This window comes from Musca autumnalis, unplaced genomic scaffold (assembly GCF_047663935.1).
Source record: "Musca autumnalis isolate F117 unplaced genomic scaffold, ASM4766393v1 scaffold_5, whole genome shotgun sequence".
NCBI lineage: Eukaryota > Metazoa > Arthropoda > Insecta > Diptera > Muscidae > Musca > Musca autumnalis.
Genome location: NW_027412088.1, coordinates 56,892,283 through 56,916,717, shown reverse-complemented (window position 1 = coordinate 56,916,717; position 24,435 = coordinate 56,892,283). Strand labels below are relative to the sequence as shown.

Below are 24,435 nucleotides of genomic sequence, written 5' to 3'. Positions count from 1 at the left end.
AGATGATACCACGGCAAGTTCAGTGTCCACTTAAGATTAAAGAGGAATTAAGATATGTCTTGGGCTTTGCCATGTAAAAACTGGTCAGGCCATTGCTTGGTATCTTTTATCTCATACGTCACAGAAAACAGTGCAGGGTGTGGACAATTAATTCCTTGGCGGAAGTTTTTAGTTCTCTTTAGGTTTGATGTTGTGTTAGTATCCACTGGAAGAAACCAATTAGGTTTCGGGTCAATCCGGTACAAAGAATCTGCTGCCGTGGGATTACGTTGTTGTGTCTTTTGTATGTTTTTGTTGTATGCTGTGATTTAACCTTTTCCATGATATGTGTCAGATCGTACATTATTTGGTTGACACGTTTAATCGGGTTCGAAACATTTCTGCTGTGAGTTATTTATCCGTATCGATGTTCTTTCTACTGGCTGAACTTGAGATAAAATCCCAAGTCCTCGTCTTTGTATTCTCCACTTAAATCATTTTATAAAATCCAGTGTAGAATATTTCCCCCAAAAAAATCTCTGAACAGATTTTAATTATCATCACCCGGTTGAATACCTGGAAACACTTACAAAATAGTCCGCTTTGGCCTCACTTAGTAAGAAATAAATATGCTAACCATTAAAAAACTTCTTTTAATACTTTCAGAGCATGTGAGTGAATACTTTTAGTTAGTTCATGTCCGCCCCCTCTTCTACAACATATGCACATAAGTTGTATGTACCTTTAAATCCTTCCAAGTTTTTAGTCGGCTTGAATGTTTAAAGCGTAAAATGATGGACGTTTTGCGTAGCCATAAAAATACCCTTTTTCTCTTTCTCTCTCTTCCCTTTGTTTCTAACAATTCATTCATCCGGTCTTCTATTCATTGAAGCATTCACATCATATCCAGCTATGCTTTGCACATGTCCCATCTTCCAACAATGGTCAGTCAGACAGTCCACTCAATGCAAGCTGTCAAAAATATAACCTCACATCCTAACAGATGGTTTATTTGGTTTTATGTTGAAAACATTTGTTTTATAGCCTTGTTCTCGTTCGGCTATTTCACGTAAAAAGGGATGAACTGAACTGAACGACGACGTTCATGGTCATTCAAAAATGTTTATAATTGTTTACATGCACACATACATGCTACTTCTCTTACGCGTTATGTGGAGGAGATGAATAGTGATAAACTTCTATGAACATTGGACGGACGGACGGATGTAAACTCTCTAAATTCCGGGTCATTGGTCAGTTTGTCCATCAAAAGCAAATACTTATTCGCTTCAATGCAAAACACATACAAAACGCTAGTTGATTCAGCTGTTGCCTGGCTGCCTGTTACCTAAATAAACTCCCTAATGTAGGTCATCATTATGTGTCGCAGTACGTTGTGGTTTGAGGAAATGTTGGCGGCGGGGGGTATTCTACATGTTGTGTTCGCTTTTTGCATAATTCCACCACCCAAGCCTAGAGGCTGTTGATTATTACTGTCAATTCCAAATCGAAACCAGATGAATTCTAAGCATTTGTGCACAATTATTCATTCTATGGAAACATTTCAGTTCACCTATTGAAAATGTCAAGCCATCCATTGTAGTAGTGGCTTTCGGAACTGTCTGTCCAACAAATACCCCTTGATTATTGACATGGGTGGAATCAATAATATTCTGAATGCAAAAGCTGTCGAATATTTCAAAATGTTTTTATTTTTCTATTTCAATAGAGATTAAATAGGGAATTACGCAGCAGCATTTGGTAAACAAATGAAGGCAGCTGCTCATTAGCAGTGGATTTGTCAGAGGTCAGAATGGCAAATCCAACTTATTTATATTTCTGTGTACTGTTTTATAGAAATATTTTTTGTTTGTAATTTTATAAAGGTGAAGAGTTTATATTATGACAGAGAGCTAAAATGATAAGTAATTATAACAGCAAATAAAACGAAGGCTTATAACCTTCACAATAAGTAATACTTAACATTTGAAATATGTGTTATCGAAGGGGTTCTTAAATTAGGAGATATATAGTAGAGAAAACATTCCATTCACTTAGCTTGTATATTGTCAAAATGTTTCAATATTGAGTGGTAATGACACTTAATCCTCTTAGACATCTAAAGGAAAATTCCTTGGTCTGCAGGAGTTCTTCCTATAGAAGACCAAAAAGTCTCCTTACATAAGGTCAAAAGATCTTACTATAGGAGACCAAGAAGACTTAGAACTCCCCTCTACACGCAGAGAAAAAATATTGTTGAAACAATCATATTCTAAGAGCAAAATAGTGTATTTTAAAATTCTTAAAATATGTATTGTTGGCGCAACAATATATTTTGTGTCATCATGTTTGCTAATAAAAAATATATGGTTGAAACAACAATATATATTTTCAGATTTTTAAAATACGCTATTTTGCTCTTAGAATATGATTGTTCCAACAATATCTCTTCTCTGTGTGTAGATGATCAAAAGGTGTTTTTGTAGAAAACCCAGGTCTTCCTTGGAGGTCTTCATAAATTTCCTGGACCAGGTCTTTCTAAACGACCTAGACCAGGTCTTCAGACGACCTGGAAATCTTCCTGCATATGACATGTAGAAGACCAAAAGACCATATCGACGCCTCCAAACAATAGTATGCTATGTCGACTTAGCATGTTTTCAAGTTCTTTACATTTTTATATTTAACGTCCTTTAACTTAAATTCTGTCAAATTTTGGCAATGATCGGACAATTCGAACAGAAGTTATAAACAAATATGTACTTAGCATAGTACTGAAGGTCAAAGAAATTTCAAAAACTTTTAGAGCTTGTCCTGCAAAACTCGCTTTTCAGAATTAGCAAACTATTATTTGGAGGTGTCGAACGTCCTTTAACATAAATTCTGTCTAATTTTGGTAATGATCGGTCAATCCGAACAGAAGTTATAAACGAATATTGACTTAGCATAGTACTGAAGTTCAAAAAAATTTCCAAACTTTGAGAGCTTCTCCTGCAAAACTCACTTTTTAGACTTAGCATACTATTATTTGGAGGTGTCGATATAGAATACAATAAGGTCTTCCCATTGAAGACCAATAGGTTTTCGTATAGAAAACCAAGATGCCGGATACAGAAGACCAATAGGTCTTCTTTTAGAATACCAGGATTTTCTTCTATAGTAGACCTATAGGTCCTCCCATAGAGGACCAAAATGTCTTCCTATAGAAGACTAAAAGGTATACCTACAGAATACCAAATAGTCTTCCTATATGCGACCAAAGTGTCTTCGAAAACCAGGAGTTCTTCATATAGAATACCAAGAGGCAGAGCTGCCAAACAATCGACGACTTAAGACGATTTGTTTTTTTAGTTTTTTTACGACTACCAAAAAAAACCAAGAAGTATTCAAATTATTTTTAGTATTTTAAATTTCCTATAAAAGACCTGGAAATCTGCCTATACATGCCCTTGAGGACCTCCCGTAGAAGACCAGAAAGTCTTCCGAGAGAAGACCTGGAGGTCTTCCTATAGAAGACCTGGAAGTCTTCCTATAGAAGACCTGGAGGTTTTCCGATAGAAAACCTGAAAGTCTTCCTATAGAAGAGCTGGAGGTTTTCCTATAGAACACCTGGAGGTCTTCCCATAGAACACCTGGAGGTCTTTCCATAGAAGACCTGGAAGTCTTCCTATTGAATACCTGGAAGTCTTCCTATAGTATACTTGGAGGTCTTCTTATAGAAGACCTGGAGGTACTCCTATAGAAGACCTGGAGTTCTTCCTATAGAAGACCTGGAGGTCTTCCTATAGAAGACCTGGAGTTCATCCTATAGAATACCTGGAGGTTTTCCAATAGAAAACCTGGAGGTCTTCTTATAGAAGACCTAGAGGTCTTCCTATAAAATACCTGTAGGTCTTCCTACAGCAGACCTGTAGATCTTCCTATAGAAGACCTGTAGGTCTTCCTATAGAAGACCTGTAGGTCTTCCTATAGAAGTCCTGTAGGTCTTCCTATAGAAAACCTGTAGGTCTTCCTATAAAAGACCTGGAAATCTGCCTATACATGTCCTTGAGGACCTCCTACAAAAGACCTGGAGGTCTTCCCGTAGAAGACCAGAAAGTCTTCCGAAAGAAGACCTGTAGGTCTTCCTATAGAACACCTGGAAGTCTTCCTATAGAAAACCTTGAGGTTTTCCGATAGAAAACCTGGAGGTCTTCCTAAAGAAGACCTGGGGGTCTTCCTATAGAAGACCTGGAGGTCTTCCTATAGAAAACCAGGAGGTTTTTCCTATAGAAGACCTGGAGGTCTTCCCATAGAAGACCTGGAGGTCTTCCCATAGAAGAGCTGGAGGTCTTCCCATAGAAGACCTACAGGTCTTCCTATAGAAAACCTGGAAGTCTTCCTATAGAAGACCTAGAGGTCTTCCAATAGAAGACCTGTAGGTCCTCCTATAGAAGACCTGGGGGTCTTCCTATAGAAGAGTTGGAGGTCTTTCTATAGAAGTCCTGGAGGTCTTCCTATAAAAGACCTGGGGGTCTTCCTATAGAAGACCTGGAGGTCTTCCTATGGAAGGAGACATGGAGGTCTCCCTAAAAAAGACCTGGAGTTCTTCATATAGATGACCTGAACATCTTCTTATAGAAGACCTGGAGATCTACTTGTAGAAGACCTAGAAGTCCTTCTATAGAAAATATGGGAGATTTTCTAAAGAAGGACTGTAGGTCTTCCTATAGAAGACCTGGAGGTCTTTCTATTTTATGAGAACTGTGTCCTCCTATAGAAGAATTGGAGGTCTTCCTATAGAAGAATTTGGGGTTTTCCTATAGAAGACCTGGAAGTCATTCAGTAGAAGAGCTGGATGTCTTTCTTTCTTGTAGAAGAAGCGGAGGAAGTTTTTCTGTAGAAGAACTGGAGGTCTTCTTGTAGAGAAGAACTAGAGGTCTTCTTTCTATAGAAGACCTGAAGGTTCTTCTTTTAGATGTTCTATAGAAGAACTGGGGGTCTTCCTATATAAGACTTAAAGTTCTTACCATAGAAGGCCAGAAGGTCTTCCTATAAGAGACCTGCTGGTATTTCTATAGAACAACTGGACGTATTCCTAAAAACCTCCAAGTTTCTTTCAATACAAGAACTGGAAATCTTTCTATGTAAGACCTACAGGTCTTCACATATAAGACCTAAAAGTGACCCTACAGAAGACATGGAGGTCATCTCATATAAGAAGGTTTTGGAGGTCTTTCTATATAAGACTTAAAGGTTGTCCTTTGCAATACCGTGAGGTTATCCTAAGAGAAGACCCTAGACATATCTCTATAGAAGACCTGGAAGTGGTCATATTGAAGAACTGTATATATGTAAGACCTGGAGGTCGGCCTCCCTTAAGAACTCCAAGATGTTTTCATTTAGAAGACCAACAGTTCTCCCCATAGAATTCCAAGAGTTTCTTCTATAGAAAACAAAATGTTTTCCTTTATTGAAAAAAGCAATTTTCTTCTATAAAACATTTTTTTGAATAAAATATTTATACAACTGTTTTTTGGTTAAACATTTTCGGGCCATTGGAATGTTTTTGAACATTGACCCACATTCAACCTTTTTTTATCAGTTGTTGGTTAAAAAGAGGTATTCATGAATTACTCACATTCAGCTGCCGCTGATAACGCGGCTACAAAAACGTGGTAAATGAAATCTACCACAAAAATACCATTTTTAAATTCAGATAAAATAATTGTGACACTCTTCTTGCCGTTTGAAAAAAGAGTTGTACTACTGTTGTTACCCGGGCCAAAATAGAAAATACCGCTGTAACAACAACAGCATAACTTTCTTTTAAGATAAGCTAAGTGGTGATGGTTGTGGTGTTGCTGGTGATATGCCACAAAGTTTCCAATGAAAATTAACAAAAAAAAAAAAACAAAAATCAGGTCAGCCAGCCCTACCTCACAACTAAGCCCACCGCATAATTTTGTAATTATTATCTTTCATTTAAAATCTAATTAAATGACAGTTTTTTTTGAGTATCTAAATAATTTTTAAATATTTTTAATTTTGTTTTTGGCATTTATGATTGAGTAGCATGGAGTAAGACATGGCGGCGGCGTCATCATATGCAGTGGCATAGATTTTTTCGTTTGATTTTTTGTTTGGGATTTTCTTAAATCTTGCGAATAGATTTAAGTTGTCAGTCAATATTGTGTTTTTTATTCCGAAATCTGTTATCTCATTTGAAAATAAATTGAATTATTTATGTTACTGTGGTTTTGGGGGTAATAATAATATTTTTCCTATGAAAATGTTACGGAAAATATTAGGATTTAACATTTCCACAATATCCTCTATGGAAAATATTCTTTTCCATAATATTTGGTTCCAAATAATTTTTTTAGGCAAAATATTATGTTCCACAACATTTTTAATATTAAATTATCATCGTCCACAATGCTTTACATGTGCCATTTCACCTCCTTCCACCGTCTCTCAAAAATATGATTTTGTAATATTTTGTCTTGATTGAACAACTTCTAGTTTAAGCTGTAGTGATTGTATCTCTCTCCGCATGTTTTATGTCACTGAAATTAACATGTTTTTTCTGCTTTTAATTCAAAATGTCTTACAAAATATTTATTTGTTTTTTGTTTTCTTCTTCTTTCCCCTCTCTTTGCAGATGAAGTAACTTTTGGAATTTATTAGCCAGCAATTTTTTAGTGCTAGCCTACCCTGGTCTTTTTATTTCGTTCGGTGTCTGACTAATAACCAACAACAACAACAGAAAACAACACTGCTAACAACCTCAAAAAGTGCAACAAGACTTTGGCGTTAAAGTCTTCTACGACTTAAGACGATTTGTTTTTTAGTTTTTTACGACTACCAAAAAAAAACCAAGAAGTATTCAAATTATTTTTAGTATTTTAAATTTACGACAAGTTTGCAACAACAATTTAGTTGCATAGAGTTGCTTTGCACACACGCACCTAAACAAAGTGCAGAAGACGTCTTCTTTTGATGGTGGCCAAATTAAAATCGCGTTTAGCGACAAAATTTAGCGACGCCACAGATATAGACAAAAATTGTCACAGCCATAACTGCAACTGCAGCAGTTCCACCACAACTAAAACGAGGACGGGGACAAGGAAGTTGTCGATGATGCCATCGACAACAACAAACACAATGATGTCAGCGTCATCGCCATATTCATCATCACCATCAACATCGCCATCGTCGACATCATCAAGGACAACGCGACGCTGGTGCAACCTAACAAAAACAACAACACATCCTTTAGTGCTATACAGTTTTGTACTGCTATTGGTGCTGCATCCTGTAATTTCAAATGCTGAAAGAGATTTTAATTTTAATGATTCACAGGTGAGTACAAACGTGCTAGAGTAAGGTATTTAAAGGCCAGACACAAACACACACACACACTCTCATACGCAAGCGATTTTTTAATTAAATTTTGTAAAAAAAGAACCAGTCCTTGTCTGCAATTAGAAATTTGACCTGGTTTTTTCGATGAATAGCATTTTTGGGGGGGTTTAGAAAACAATTTCAAGGTGTTGTGGGGGAATTATTTTAATTAAAAGTTAAACTGGTGACAATATCCAACGGAATTGTTATCGATAATTTGATTTTCTTGTCAGAGATAATTATTTCCATATCAAATGTTACCGATAACAAATATATCTATAGAAATATCGATACCGATAACAACAATTTCTATAGCAAATGTTGTCGATAACAATTATTTCTGTAGAAAATTTTGATAACAACGTTTTCCATTAAAATTTTATCGATAAATAAAAATTCTATAGAACATGTTGTCGATAACAAAAATTTCTATTGATACTGTTGTCGATAACAAAAAGTTATATTGAAACTGTTGTCGATAACACCAATTTCTATAGAAACAGTTGTCGATAACAAAAACTTCCATGGCAAATGCAACCGATAACAACAATTTCTAAAGAAACTGTCGTCGATAACAACAATTTCTACAGAAACTGTTGTCGATAACAACAATTTCTGTAGAAACTGGTTTTGATAACAACAATTTCTATAAAAACTGTTGTTGACAACAACAATTTCTATAGAAACTGTTGTTGACAACAACAATTTCTAAAGAAACTGTTGTCGATAACAACAATTGGCGATAAATAGAATTTATGTAGAAACAGTTATCGATAAAAACAATTTCTAAAGAAACTGTTGTCGATAACAATAATTTCTAATGGAACTGTTGTCGATATCAACAATTTCTAAAGAAACTGCTCTCGATAACAATAATTTCTAAAGAAACTTTTGTCGATAACAACAATTTCTATAGATACTGTTGTCGATAACAACAATTTCTAAAGAAACTGCTGTCGATAACAACAATTTCTAAAGAAACTGCTGTCGATAACAACAATTTCTAAAGAAACTGTTGTCGATAACAACAATTTCTATAGAAACTGTTGTCGATAACAACAATTTCTACCGAAACTGTTGTCGATAACAAAAATTTCTACCGAAACTGTTGTCGATAACAAAAATTTCTATAGAACCTGTTGTCGATAACAAAAATTTCTACCGAAACTGTTGTCGATAACAAAAATTTCTATAGAACCTGTTGTCGATAACAAAAATTTCTACCGAAACTGTTGTCGATAACAAAAATTTCTACCGAAACTTTTGTCGATAACAACAATTTCTACCGAAACTGTTGTCGATAACAACAATTTCTAAAGAAACTGTTGTCGATAACAACAATTTCTAAAGAAACTGTTGTCGATAACAACAATTTCTAAAGAAACTGTTGTCAATAACAGCAATTTCTACCGAAACTGTTGTCAATAACAGCAATTTCTACCGAAACTGTTGTCGATAACAAAAATTTCTATAGAACCTGTTGTCGATAACAAAAATTTCTACCGAAACTGTTGTCGATAACAAAAATTTCTACCGAAACTTTTGTCGATAACAACAATTTCTACCGAAACTGTTGTCGATAACAACAATTTCTAAAGAAACTGTTGTCGATAACAACAATTTCTAAAGAAACTGTTGTCGATAACAACAATTTCTAAAGAAACTGTTGTCAATAACAGCAATTTCTACCGAAACTGTTGTCAATAACAGCAATTTCTACCGAAACTGTTGTCGATAACAACAATTTCTAAAGAAACTGTTGTCAATAACAGCAATTTCTACCGAAACTGTTGTCAATAACAGCAATTTCTACCGAAACTGTTGTCGATAACAAAAATTTCTATAGAACCTGTTGTCGATAACAAAAATTTCTACCGAAACTGTTGTCGATAACAAAAATTTCTACCGAAACTTTTGTCGATAACAACAATTTCTACCGAAACTGTTGTCGATAACAACAATTTCTAAAGAAACTGTTGTCGATAACAACAATTTCTAAAGAAACTGTTGTCGATAACAACAATTTCTAAAGAAACTGTTGTCAATAACAGCAATTTCTACCGAAACTGTTGTCAATAACAGCAATTTCTACCGAAACTGTTGTCGATAACAAAAATTTCTACCGAAACTGTTGTCGATAACAAAAATTTCTATAGAACCTGTTGTCGATAACAAAAATTTCTACCGAAACTGTTGTCGATAACAAAAATTTCTACCGAAACTTTTGTCGATAACAACAATTTCTACCGAAACTGTTGTCGATAACAACAATTTCTAAAGAAACTGTTGTCGATAACAACAATTTCTAAAGAAACTGTTGTCGATAACAACAATTTCTATAGAAACAGTTGGCGATAACGACAATGTATATAGAAACAATTATCGATAACAAATTCTACCGAAACTGTTGTCGATAACTGTTGTTAATTATAACAATTTCTTTAGAAACAACTGTCGATAACAACAATTTCTTTAGAAACAATTGTCGATAGCAACAATTTGTTGTCGATAGCAACAATTTGTTGTCGATAACAATAATTTCTATAGCAACTTTGGACAATAACATCAATTTCTAAAGAAGATATAGTCGATGACAATTTGTAGAACAAATCTTGTCGATAGCAACAATTTCTGTTGAATATATTGTCGATAACTACAAATTCTATAGAAACTGTGTTCGATAACAACAATTTCTATACAATATGTTGTCTTTAACAACAATTCCTATAGAATATGTTGTCAAAAACGTTATTGGTATAAACATTTTCTTTAAAATATGTTGTCGATAACAAAAATTTGTATAGAAACAGTTGTCGATAACGATAATTTCTATTGAAAATATTGTCGATTATGCTTTAGTAAATATTAACTTTGTAAGTTTATTGCGTTGTGTAGACTAATTATGTCTTTGTCACTTCACAGTTCTTTTAACTCCAACTGAATTTCTTTCCACCCAATGGGGTATCTTCCTCTAAATAACTATTCCACAGTGTGCATTTACTTAGCACTATACACAACTTCCTCTAGGCTCCATTTATCACCTATTTAATATTGAATTACCTAACATATCATGAAAGATTCTTCCTCTCTCGCCCCGAGCTATTAACTTTTCTTACACTCCAAAGTCTTCGGAACATTATTTGTTGCTCTTCTCTATATTTGCTGTTACTTTTATGGCCAAACCACATAAAAGCAAACTATTCTTCTTTTTTCAAGTTATTGGCAGAAGAAGATTTTCCCCCAACACAAAAAGAAGAAAAATTCAAAGAACAAAATAAAAGAGAATCTTATCTTTTTGCCCAGCATGCTTTCATCATCATTGGACCGCAATGACTCTTACAATACACACAGACATAAAAAAGTCTAGTTGGTTTGGCTAAATCAAAAGCAAAGTCAGTCAGCCAACCAACCACTCATCTCTCGGATGCAACAACAAAAGCAGCAGCAGCAACATAAAAATCATAAAACACATTTTGTTACATTTAAAATGTGTAAATATGTATGTATACGGAACGTTTTGTTTTTGTTATATATCTTTCTTTGAAAATTGTTACATTTATGCCGTTCATCTGTGGAAAATTATTATGATTTTAATGATCATTATGAGATGAGATTTCAGCCGGCTCTCTTCAAAAGCCTCATTTCCATTATCATTATCTCATCTTCACAATAGTTTAGATTAAAAGATAACGCAATTTTCTTTTTATGATTCTTCTTTTGATTAGTTTTGTTATACAAACTACGCCTCTGTTTAATTTGATAACTTGTGATGGAGTAGAAGTTGTAAGGGAAAGGTAAATTCATCATAAAAAGCGTTCATAATTATAGCCAGAAAACTATGTCCACCGGGAGAAACATTTTAGTTTCCTTTATACTCATAATGTAAAATAGCTGTAGAAAATCTTATCGATAACAACAATTTTTACCGAAAGTGTTGTAATTAGCAATTTTTTCTATATGAAAAACAATTTCTGTAGAAAATGGGTTCGATAACAACAATTTCTATAGAAAATGGTATCGATAACAACAATTTCCATAAAAAATGGTGTCGATAACAACAATTTCTGTAGAAAATGTTATCGATAACAACAATTTTTACTGAAAGTGTTGTCGATATCATTTTTTCTATAGAAAGTGGGTTCGATAACAACAATTTCCATAGAAAATGGCATCGATAACAACAATTTCTATAGCAAATGGTGTCGATAAAACAATTTCTATAGAAAATATTAGCTTTCTTTATACTCAGAATATAAAATAGCTTTAGAAATTTTATCGATAACAACAATTTATACTGATTGTTGCCGATATAATTTTTTCTATAGAAATGGGTTCGATAACAACAATTTATATAGTAAATGATATCGATAACAGCAATTTCTATAGAAAATGGGTTCGATAAGAACAATTTCTATAGAAAATATTAGCTTTCTTTATACTCAGAATATAAAATAGCTTTAGAAAATGTTATCGATAACAACAATTTATACTGATTGTTGTCGATATAATTTTTTCTATAGAAATGGGTTCGATAACAACAATTTCTGTAGAAAATGGGTTCGATATCAACAATTTCCATAAAAAATGGTGTCGATAACAACAATTTCTATAGAAAATATTAGCTTTCTTTATACTCAGAATGTAAAATAGCTGTAGAAAATGTTATCGATAACAAAAATTTTTACTGAGTGTTGTTGATATAATTTTTTTAACAGAAATGGGTTCGATAACAAAAATTTCCATAGAAAATGGTGTCGATAACAACAATTTCTATAGAAAATGGATTCGATATGAACAATTTCTATCGAATATGGTGTCGATAACAATAATTTCCATAGAAAATAGTGCCGATAACAACACTTTCAATAGAAAATGGTGTCGATAACAACAATTTCTGTAGAAAATGTTATCGATAACAAAAATTTTTACTGAGTGTTGTTGATATAATTTTTTTTAACAGAAATGGGTTCGATATCAAAAATTTCCATAGAAAATGGTGTCGATAACAACAATTTCTATAGAAAATGGATTCGATATGATAAATTTCTATCGAATATGGTGTCGATAACAATAATTTCCATAGAAAATAGTGCCGATAACAACACTTTCAATAGAAAATGGTGTCGATAACAACAATTTTTACTGAAAGTGTTGTCGATATCATTTTTTCTATAGAAAGTGGGTTCGATAACAACAATTTCCATAGAAAATGGCATCGATAACAACAATTTCTATAGAAAATGGTTTCGATAACAACAGTTTTATAGAAATTGGTGCCGATTACAGCAATTTTCATAGAAAATAGTGTCGATAACAACTATTTTTAATAAAAGTGCTGTCAATAGCATATTTTTTCTATAGAAAATGGGTTCGATAACAACAATTTCAATAGAATATGGTGTCGATACCAAACATTTCTATAGAAATTGGTGTCGGTAACAACAATTTCCATAGAAAATGGAAATGGCTTTTATAGAAAATGTTATCGATAACAAAAACTTTTATTGAAAATGTCGATAGCAAAAATGTCTATAGGAAATGTAGTCGACAACATTTATAGAAAATGTTCTGAATAATAACAGTTTCCGTAGAAAATGTCATCGATTACATCAATTTCTATAGAAAATGTCGATAACAACAACTATAATAGAGATGGTCGTCTTTAACAACAATTTCTATAGAAAATGTTGTCGATAACAATAACTTCTATAGAACATGTCGATAACATTAACATCTGTAGAAAATATTATCTACAAAAACAATTTCTATAGAAAATGTTGTCGATAACACTAATTTCTATAGAATATGCTGTCGATAACAACAATTTCTGTAGAAAATGTTGTCGTTAGCAAAAATTTCTATAGAAAATGTAGTCGATAAATATAATTTATATAGAAAATATTGTCGATAACAACAATTTCTCTAGATTTTTTCGATAACGACAATTTCCTTACAAAAGAAAAGTTTGTCGATAACAATAACTTCTTCAGAAAATATTATCAAGAAAAACAATTTCTATAGAAAATGTTGTCGGCAACAACAATTTCTATAGAAAATGTTGTCGGCAACAACAATTTCTATAGAAAATTGAATAATTTCTAAAGAAAATGTTGTCGATAACAATAATTTCTGTAGAAAATTTTCTATAGAAAATGTAGTCGATAAATATAATTTATATAGAATATGTTGTGGATAACAACAATTTCTCTAGAAATTGTTTTCGACAACGACAATTTCCTTACAAAATCGGGTCGATAACAACAATTTGTATAGAAAAATTTGTCGATAACAATAACTTCTATAGAACATGTTTACGATAAAATTAACTTTTTTAGAAAATATTATCGTTAATGATAATTTCTATAAAAACTTTTGTCGATAACAATTTCTACAGAAAATGTTGTCGACAATAACAATTTCAATAGAAAATTTTGTCGATAACATTAACTTCTACAGAAAATATCGATAACGACAATTTCTATTAAAAAAGTTGTCGATAACGACAATTTCCTTACAAAATAGGGTCGATAACAACAATTTGTATAGAAAAAGTTGTCGATAAAAATAACTTCTATTAAACATGTTGTCGCTAAAATTAGCTTCTTTAGAAAATATTATCGTTAACGATCATTTCTATAAAAACTGTTGTCGATAACAATTTCTTCAGAAAATGTTGTCGACAGCAACAGTTTCAATAGAAAATTTTGTCGATAACATTAACTTCTATAGAAAATGTTGTCGATAACATTAACTTCTACAGAAAATATCGATAGCGAAAATTTGTATTAAAAAAGTTGTCGATAACGACAATTTCCTTACAAATAGGGTCGATAACAACAATTTGTATAGAAAAATTTGTCGATAAAAATAACTTCTATTGAACATGCTGTCGCTAAAACTACCTTCTTTAGAAAATATTATCGTTAACGATAATTTCTATAAAAACTGTTGTCGATAACAATTTCTACAGAAAGTTTTGTCGACAACAACAATTTCAATAGAAAATTTTGCCGATAACATTAACTTTTATAGAACATGTTGTCGATAGATAACATTAATTTCTACAGAAAATATTACCGATAACGACAATTTTTATTAAAAAAGTTGTCGATAACGAGAATTTCTAGAGAAAATGTTTTCGATAACAGCAATTTCTATAGAAAATATTATCAATAACAACAATTTCTATAGAAAATATTGTCGATAACAGCAATTTCTACAGAAAATGTTGTCGATAACAATAACTTCTATAGAAATTGTTGTCGATAATGGAAATATCAATAAAAATTTATCTCATAACAAAAAGTTATTCACACAAACATTTCTGTACCATCCAACTGTGCCGTGTTATCCAATATCTCTCAAAATCCAAAGAATTAACATGCATTTCTTTTGAATTGCCAAACATCAGTGTAATATCCAAAGTCTTTGTTATAACCGAAAGTAATTAATTATGGCTAGCAGCAAATAATCTTTGAACCGCCCTCCTTAGAATTTTTAATCGCATCACTTTTTGACTGGACCTATTCATGATGATGTTAACGGCCTTTTTGTTATTTGATTGTGAAAACAACAACAACTGCTACAACAAACAAATGTTAACTTTGTTTAAATGCAACTGCAACAACAACAATGAGGCACGCATCATCAATCATATTCACGCAATGTTGTTTTGTCTGTTTGTTCTGTAAACAGAGGCTAAGTCGATGTTGTACATTAAAAATTCTGGGCTCGTTCGTCTGTTTTAAGATGAAGAAGAAATGATGCGTTGGTACTGATATCGGAATCAGGATGCAATGATGCTGCAGCCTTAGTGAAATGCTATTCACGCAAGATGAATAATAAAAAGAATCAAAAAAGAGAACATTTTATGACCATTTTACCGCAATTTACCATCTAAATGATTTCCTACTGGCAGTACACACAATGCAAACAGCAACAACAACACCATGATGCATGCACCTTGTATTTGTTGTTGTTGGCTGTTTTGATGATTTGGTTGCATGGCTGACTTCAACTTCAACTTCATCACCATCAACCACTCTCATTGTTTGTTTGCCTTATAAAAACATACGGCAACAACAACAAGATGATGCACCATACGTGCATCATGTAAATCCATTACAGCATCTCTTGCATCTGCAATATTGGACTATGGACAGACGGTTTGGTTGATCATGGTATGCATTGGAAGTTCTGACAGAATTGGCCTTCTTCTTCGTTGCCAGGGTGATTTGGTTCGGACGTTTTTCTTTCTCTTATATTTCCTTTTAGACATTCAGTGCTTTTGTCTTTCTTCCTTAGTAGAGGGTCTTTAAGAAACTATGTTTGTGTTACGTTACTTGGTCTATTGTTGTAGTTGTTGTTTTTCTTTTTGTTGTTGCATTTTTGTATGGTGCACTTTGCTGCCTTTATGCTGATGTTTGTTCTTGCTTTCACTCCTCCTTTTATAAACAAGCCATGTCTTTGTTATGCTGTCGTCGTACGGCGGTCCTCATCATAATCATCATCGGCTGTCTTTGTTAACTTACGCCTGTCAAACCCCTCTTTTCCTTGGCCGACCCACACATTATTATACCTGTCTACCATTCATTCATCTTTTTTGTTCGGCCTTTTAAACAACTTCTTGCCTTATAATTGAAATTTTAGTAAGAATTTGAGAAAAAATATCATATTCCATTGTGAACACCCCCTATTATACCGGGGATTTGATATCCGATACATTTGAAAGATATCCTACAAATGTTTGTGCAGACAGCACTATGGGGTGGGCTTAATTGATTAGCTGGAAAATTCTTTCAAATCACAGAATTATCAAAATTTGATTCGAAACCTTGTGAGTTTCGGTTTTGTGAGAAAACTGATATGGAAACCATTTGAAAAGATTTTCCACAGAAAATTCAACCTTTTTGGGTATGAGAATTTGTCATAGAAAATATGTAGATATATAGAAAAGTAACATAATTTCTGATGAAAAAAGCTGTCGATAGCGACAATAGCTGTCGATAACGACAATAGCGATAGCGACAACAATTTCTATAGAAACTGTTGTCGATAACAACAATTTCTATAGAAACTGTTGTCGATAACAACAATTTCTATAGAAACTGTTGTCGATAACAACAATTTCTATAGAAACTGTTGTCGATAACAACAATTTCTATAGAAACTGTTGTCGATAACAACAATTTCTATAGAAACTGTTGTCGATAACAACAATTTCTATAGAAACTGTTGTCGATAACAACAATTTCTATAGAAACTGTTGTCGGTAACAACAATTTCTATAGAAACTGTTGTCGATAACAATAATTTCTATAGAAACTGTTGTCGATAACAACAATTTCTATAGAAACTGTTGTCGATAAAAGCAATTTCTATAGAAACTGTTGTCGATAACAACAATAACAACAATTGTCAGATAACAACAATTGTCGATAACAACAATTGTCAGATAACAACAATTGTCGATAACAACAATTTCTATAGAAACTGTTGTCGATAACAACAATTTCTATAGAAACTGTTGTCGATAACAACAATTTCTATAGAAACTGTTGTCGATAACAACAATTTCTATAGAAACTGTTGTCGATAACAACAATTTCTATAGAAACTGTTGTCGATAACAACAATTTCTATAGAAACTGTTGTCGATAACAACAATTTCTATAGAAACAGTTGTCGATAACAACAATTTCTATAGAAACAGTTGTCGATAACAACAATTTCTATAGAAACAGTTGTCGATAACAACAATTTCTATAGAAACAGTTGTCGATAACAACAATTTCTATAGAAACTGTTGTCGATAACAACAATTTCTATAGAAACTATTGCCGATAACAACAATTTCTATAGAACCTGTTGTCGATAACAACAATTTCTATAGAACCTGTTGTCGATAACAACAATTTCTATAGAACCTGTTGTCGATAACATCAATTTCTATAGAAACAGTTGTCGATAACAACAATTTCTATAGAAACAGTTGCCGATAACAACAATTTCTATAGAAACAGTTGTCGATAACAACAATTTCTATAGAAACAGTTGTCGATAACAACAATTTCTATAGAACCTGTTGTCGATAACAACAATTTCTATAGAACCTGTTGTCGATAACAACAATTTCTATAGAACCTGTTGTCGATAACAACAATTTCTATAGAACCTGTTGTCGATAACATCAATTTCTATAGAAACAGTTGTCGATAACAACAATTTCTATAGAAACAGTTGTCGATAACAACAATTTCTATAGAAACAGTTGTCGATAACAACAATTTCTATAGAACCTGTTGTCGATAACAACAATTTCTATAGAACCTGTTGTCGATAACAACAATTTCTATAGAACCTGTTGTCGATAACATCAATTTCTATAGAAGCTGTTGTCGACAACAACAATTTCTATAGAAACAGTTGTCGATAACAACAATTTCTATAGAAAAAGTTATAGAAGTGTTGTCAATAATAAAAATTTCTATAGAAGTAATAGCGACAATTTTTACAGAAAATATTGTCGACAACAACAAATTTAACGATAACAAAATTTGTTTTATTTTATGGACTAATAATTTCTTTCTATTAAAGCCAATAAAAAGTTATTTGCATTGACACCGTTAACAGATGGTGATGATGGGATACTCCAAACAAGGCTTGAATCTGCAGTCTGTTTCCAATCATTGTCTCCATATTCTTGTGCATTGGCTGTTAAGAGTTAAAAGTGAGAGAAAACTCAAACAAACAGCATCAATCGAAACAATTGAATTCAATTAAAAATTATTTTTATGTTGAATATTCTGGTTCATTCTCTTCGCAAGAAGTAAGAAAAAAAAATAAACGGAAAACTGCACAACTTAATGCCATGAATTTCGATAAAAATAATGAAAAAGATGGGTAAACATAGAATCAGCAGTAACAACAACATCACATTGTTGTGTCCAGACAACAGCAACGGCACAAAAAATTGAAATGGAATAATTAAATTTAACAGGCTGATGATGGCTGCCTAGCTATTTGAGTCTGTTTAAGTGGTGGTGTACTGTCCCCAGGCTGCTCCAAACAAAAATGGACAATATTGATCTGAAAGGAAGGAGAACTATTTTTTCTCAACAGTGTTGCCATTTTAGATTATTTTTTTGCCCCATGACTAAATGTGGCAAAAGTATCCAGAAGTACAAAAAGACCCAGATCCAAATGAATATCAACTAACAATTCGTAATCAGATCTGTCTGCAATGAAGAATAGACCAAGACCTCTTCACTTAATAAACGGGAAGTGGAATTCTAAAATAGATTCTGGTCTTATTTTATCTAATAATTCTTTGAAACTCTTTGGAAACATCATCTCAAAATCACCTGAAATTTTATAAATATTATATTCGAAATATAAGAAACCCCAATTCAGTCATATTTCACACCTTTTAATTTTCCGACCACTAAGATGAAAAAAAACTATCTAAACGGCAACACTCCTCTGCCAAGTTGTTAATGCCAGACACCCAATTGTTAAGTCAGACAGATTTTTTCTTCGATTTGTGTTCATCTCCCCTCTGTGTGTCTATTCTTGGTGGAATCACCATAAAATCACGTTCTCGTCATCATCTTCATCTTCATTGTTGATAAAGACCAAAAAAGCTGCAAATCGATGAGGAGTGATGTGTAAAAAGTAGGAAAAAAACGAGAACTCATTATTGGTAATCAATGGCGGAGGACAACCAGAGTCAATACAAAAAATCTGTTGCACCAACAACAACAACACGGAGTTTTCAGTTCTGGTTTGTTGTTGCGAAAACAAAGCGTGAAAATGCAAGGAAAATATTTAGAAAAATTCGGAAAGGCACGCAGGAGCCGGGCTGGCAGCTGGAATGAATCCAATCCATGCAGACAACAATGGTGGTGGTGATGACGACGGTGAAGACAGACACAGAATGTTGATACCAGTTCTTAAATGAGTGAAGGCAGCCAACTATTTTTGAGCTGACAGAAAAAGTGGCATTTGTTGCTCTATTGAATGCAATACTTTTAATGGGATCAGCTATTGATACAGAGTGGAAGGAAGACAAAGAAGAAGCATAAAAACGATGTCTGGAAAAATAAACAGTTTTGCGCAACTCCTCTATTTATTTAGTATCACGAATCACTAATTCCCCATTATCTGGAAAATACTTTGTAAAGCAATCCAAATGGATTGTCTTTTTTTAATTAATTAAATTGTAATTTTATTTTTATTTGGACTAAACGAAAAGCAATTTAATGAGACGCCGCAAATAACTTAATCAAGCAGGCATTTTAGGAGTTTTATTTGCTTTACAGAAAGTATTTTTTTATCAACGTTTTCTAAAGAAACTTCTATTATGGACACTATTGTATAAACAATTCAGTTATCGAAAACATTTTCAAGAGGAATTGCTGTTACCGCCAAAATTTTGTTAAGAAATTTGTGTTACCCGAAAGGTTATCGCCAATAGTTTTAATAGAGGTTATAGTCATCTAAAAAATTTCGATAGAAACTTTAGTTATCGATAACATTTTCTACTAAAATTGTTGTTATCGATAACATTTTCTATTAAAATTGTTATTTTCGATTACATTTTCTGCAGAAAATATTGTTATCGATAACATTTTATATAGAAATTGCTGTTATTGCCAACATTTTCCGTAGAAATTGCTGTTATCGACAACATTCTCTACAGAAATTATGGTTATCGATAATATTCCATAGGGAAAATGCTGTTAGCGATACAATTTTCTATAGGAATTGTTGTAATCTACAACATTTGTTATAAAAATATTTGTTATCGACTAATTTTATTATAGAAGATGTTGTAATCGACAAAATTTGCTATAGATATTATTGTTATAAATAACATTTTCTATAGAACTGGTTGTTTTCGACAAAATTTTTTATAGTAATTGTTGTTAGCGAAAAAAATTGTATAGAAATTGTTGTTATTGACATCATGTTCTATATAAATCGATGTTATCGATAACTGTTTCTATAGCAATTGTTTAAATCGACAACATTTACTATAAACTTTTTTATTATCGACAATATTTCTAAGGACATTTTAGTTATCGATAACACTTTTATACAAATCAGAGATATTGACAAAATTTTCGATTATTGTTGTTATCAACAGCATTTTATGTAGATTTTATTGTTATCGAAATCATTTTCTATTGGAATTGTTGTTATCGACAATATTTTCCAAAGGAATCTTCGTTTTCGACAGCATTTTCTATAGAAATTGTTGTTATCGACAACAGTTTCTATTTTCCACAGGAATCTTCGTTTTCGACAACAGTTTCTGTAGAAATTGTTGTTATCGACAACAGTTTCTATAGAAATTGTTGTTATCGACAACTGTTTCTATTAAAATTGTTGTTATTGACCACAGTTTTTATAGAAATTCTTGTTATCGACAACTGTTTTTCTATAGAAATTGTTGTTATCGACAACTGTTGCTATAGAAATTGTTGTTATCGACAACTGTTTCTATAGAAATTGTTGTTATCGACAACTGTTTCTATAGAAATTGTTGTTATCGACAACAGTTTCTATAGAAATTGTTGTTATCGACAACAGTTTCTATAGAAATTGTTGTTATCGACAACAGTTTCTATAGAAATTGTTGTTATCGACAACAGTTTCTATAGAAATTGTTGTTATCGACAACAGTTTCTATAGAAATTGTTTTTATCGACAACAGTTTCTATAGAAATTGTTGTTATCGACAACAGTTTCTATAGAAATTGTTGTTATCGACAACAGTTTCTATAGAAATTGTTGTTATCGACAACAGTTTCTATAGAAATTGTTGTTATCGACAACAGTTTCTATAGAAATTGTTGTTATCGACAACAGTTTCTATAGAAATTGTTGTTATCGACAACAGTTTCTATAGAAATTGTTGTTATCGACAACAGTTTCTATAGAAATTGTTGTTATCGACAACAGTTTCTATAGAAATTGTTGTTATCGACAACAGTTTCTATAGAAATTGTTGTTATCGACAACAGTTTCTATAGAAATTGTTGTTATCGACAACAGTTTCTATAGAAATTGTTGTTATCGACAACAGTTTCTATAGAAATTGTTGTTATCGACAACAGTTTCTATAGAAATTGTTGTTATCGACAACAGTTTCTATAGAAATTGTTGTTATCGACAACAGTTTCTATAGAAATTGTTGTTATCGACAACAGTTTCTATAGAAATTGTTGTTATCGACAACAGTTTCTATAGAAATTGTTGTTATCGACAACAGTTTCTATAGAAATTGTTGTTATCGACAACAGTTTCTATAGAAATTGTTGTTATCGACATTGTTGTTATCGACAACAGTTTCTATAGAAATTGTTGTTATCGACAGCAGTTTCTATAGAAATTGTTGTTATCGACAGCAGTTTCTATAGAAATTGTTGTTATCGACAACAGTTTCTATAGAAATTGTTGTTATCGACAACAGTTTCTATAGAAATTGTTGTTATCGACAACAGTTTCTATAGAAATTGTTGTTATCGACAACAGTTTCTATAGAAATTGTTGTTATCGACAACAGTTTCTATAGAAATTGTTGTTATCGACAACAGTTTCTATAGAAATTGTTGTTATCGACAACAGTTTCTATAGAAATTGTTGTTATCGGCAACAGTTTCTATAGAAATTGTTGTTATCGGCAACAGTTTCTATAAAAATTGTTGTTATCGACAACAGTTTCTATAGAAATTGTTGTTATCGACAACAGTTTCTATAGAAATTGTTGTTATCGACAACAGTTTCTATAGAAATTGTTGTTATCGACAACAGTTTCTATAGAAATTGTTGTTATCGACAACAGTTTCTATAGAAATTGTTGTTATCGACAACAGTTTCTATAGAAATTGTTGTTATCGACAACAGTTTCTATAGAAATTGTTGTTATCGACAACAGTTTCTATAGAAATTGTTGTTATCGACAACAGTTTCTATAGAAATTGTTGTTATCGACAACAGTTTCTATAGAAATTGTTGTTATCGACAACAGTTTCTTTAGAAATTGTTGTTATCGACAACAGTTTCTATAGAAATTGTTGTTATCGACCACAGTTTGTGTATTATCGACAACTATTTCTGCAGAAATTTGTTTATCGACATCTGTTTTTATAGAAATTGTTGTTACCGGAAACGTTTTCTCTAGAAATTATTGTTGTCGACAACATGTGCTTTAGAAATTGTTGTTATCGACAATTTTTCCTCCAGAAATTGTTATCGTCAACTTTTTTTATATGAATTCTTGTTATCGATAACTTTTTCTATAGAAATTCTTGTTATCGACAACCTTTTCTATAAAAATTGTTATCGAAAACTTTTTCTATAAAATTGTTGTTATCGACAAATTTTTCTATAGAAGTTGTTGTAATCGACAACTTTTTCTATAGAAATTGTTGTCATCCACAAAAATTTCTAGATATCCAAGAAGTTGAATTTTCTCTTAGCTGGTCTTCTTATAGAAGTCCAGTAGTCCTGCTGGTAGAAGACCAATTTGGAAGACCGGAAAATCTTGTTGTAGTGTCAACTCACTTCTGCTCATAGTAAACCAGTTGGTCGTATGATAAAAAACAGAGGTCTTCTTCATAGAACACCAGTGGGCTTCGTATAGAAGACCCGTAGGTCTTCGTATAGGAGACATGTAATTATTCTCCAAATAGGACTTCTTGTCGTGAGAGAGAAGTAGGTATTCTCATAGTTGCTCTTCTCATAAGACCATGAGGCATTCTCCTGAATGAACAGGATGTCTTCTCAGGATGTCTTTTTTTGACCTTCTGCTTCTTGTGATTTTTTTATAGCAAACGTGTGATTTAATGATGGATTAATGACATGTTTTTACCAAAATTTCAGTAATCAAAAAAATTCAATGTCCGCTAAAGAATTTTGGTCACCTAAGCCGTTAGTTAGTTGGCACATGCCTAGTGCATGCCCTTCTATGTCATAATAGACAATTTACCAAAAATATTAAATTCATGCTACTGGGTCTCTGTACGCTTTATTACCTACACTTCCCCAATAAAATTTGCCAAAAAAAATATGTGTATCGTTGCCATAAACAACAATAATACCGAAAAATAAATTTTAAATTTAATCAATCAACATATTCGGCAAAATGTTCATAATTTTTATCTAATTAAAATATTCAATTATTTCCTTTTTTCGTTGTTGTTGATTTGTTTTATGTTGTTTCCATTGCTTTGGCAAAAATCAATTCAAATTAAATGTTAACTAATGAATAATGCAAAGCTCGGGCAATAGCAACAACACTTGTTGTGCCGCCACAATAACAGATTTTTCATGTATAATTTTTTTTTTTCATAAATAAAAATTCAATTCAATTAAAAGAAAGCAGCAATATTCAATGTCATATTAGGCAGCATGCCAATTGTGGAACATGAACGCCGACTACGTACACATAAAAATTGAATAAACATTTAGAAATGGTGTTAGGTTTTGGTATTTTTTATTATTATTATTTATTTAATGAATGTACATAAATATGTAGTATGAGAACTTTATTAGAAATATATAATTTCGCATAGTTTGATGATGAATCAGTTTCATTATCATTTTTAGAAATGGGACCCATGTTGGGCGCCATTTAATTCAAATATTTAGGTTCATATGTATCACCTTAATTATAAGTAACATTTTTGACAGCTGTCATACGAATCCAAAGATGGTGATGATGATGAATAATTCAAAAAGGCGCCTAATCATGAAATGTGGCGTCTTGTGTTGTCATGTTCCTCGTCTTGCCTAATGTTCTTCTGCCTTCCTCCATGATGACGACGATGATGACATGACTTCCTTTTTCTGCTACTGCTGCTGCTAGAACAAGAACCGATATATACAGGAAATTATAGTAATTTTCAAACTGTCATTTATGATTGACCAAAAAAGGTTAAACTTAAATTAAAACTTAGGTTTTTTTTTGTAAAAATTCTTGAGTATATTGTCAATATGCTTGCGTTGCCCGTAAACATTTATGGTCAGGGCTTTATTGCTATTTTATGGCCATTATGGTTAGTT

General features: G+C 32.3%; 1 protein-coding gene across 16 annotated transcripts in view; it reads left to right on the top strand.

Moving 5' to 3' along the window:
* Positions 1-24,435, top strand: part of Dg (Dystroglycan) — a 512,976-nt gene that overhangs the window by 435,124 nt on the left and 53,417 nt on the right. For all 16 annotated transcript variants that reach the window (XM_073955149.1, XM_073955142.1, XM_073955152.1 and 13 more), the window contains one exon: positions 6,623-7,323. In XM_073955149.1, the coding sequence (XP_073811250.1) occupies positions 6,961-7,323 (363 nt within the window). In that variant the 5' untranslated portion in view covers positions 6,623-6,960. The remainder of the gene's footprint in view (positions 1-6,622; positions 7,324-24,435) is intronic.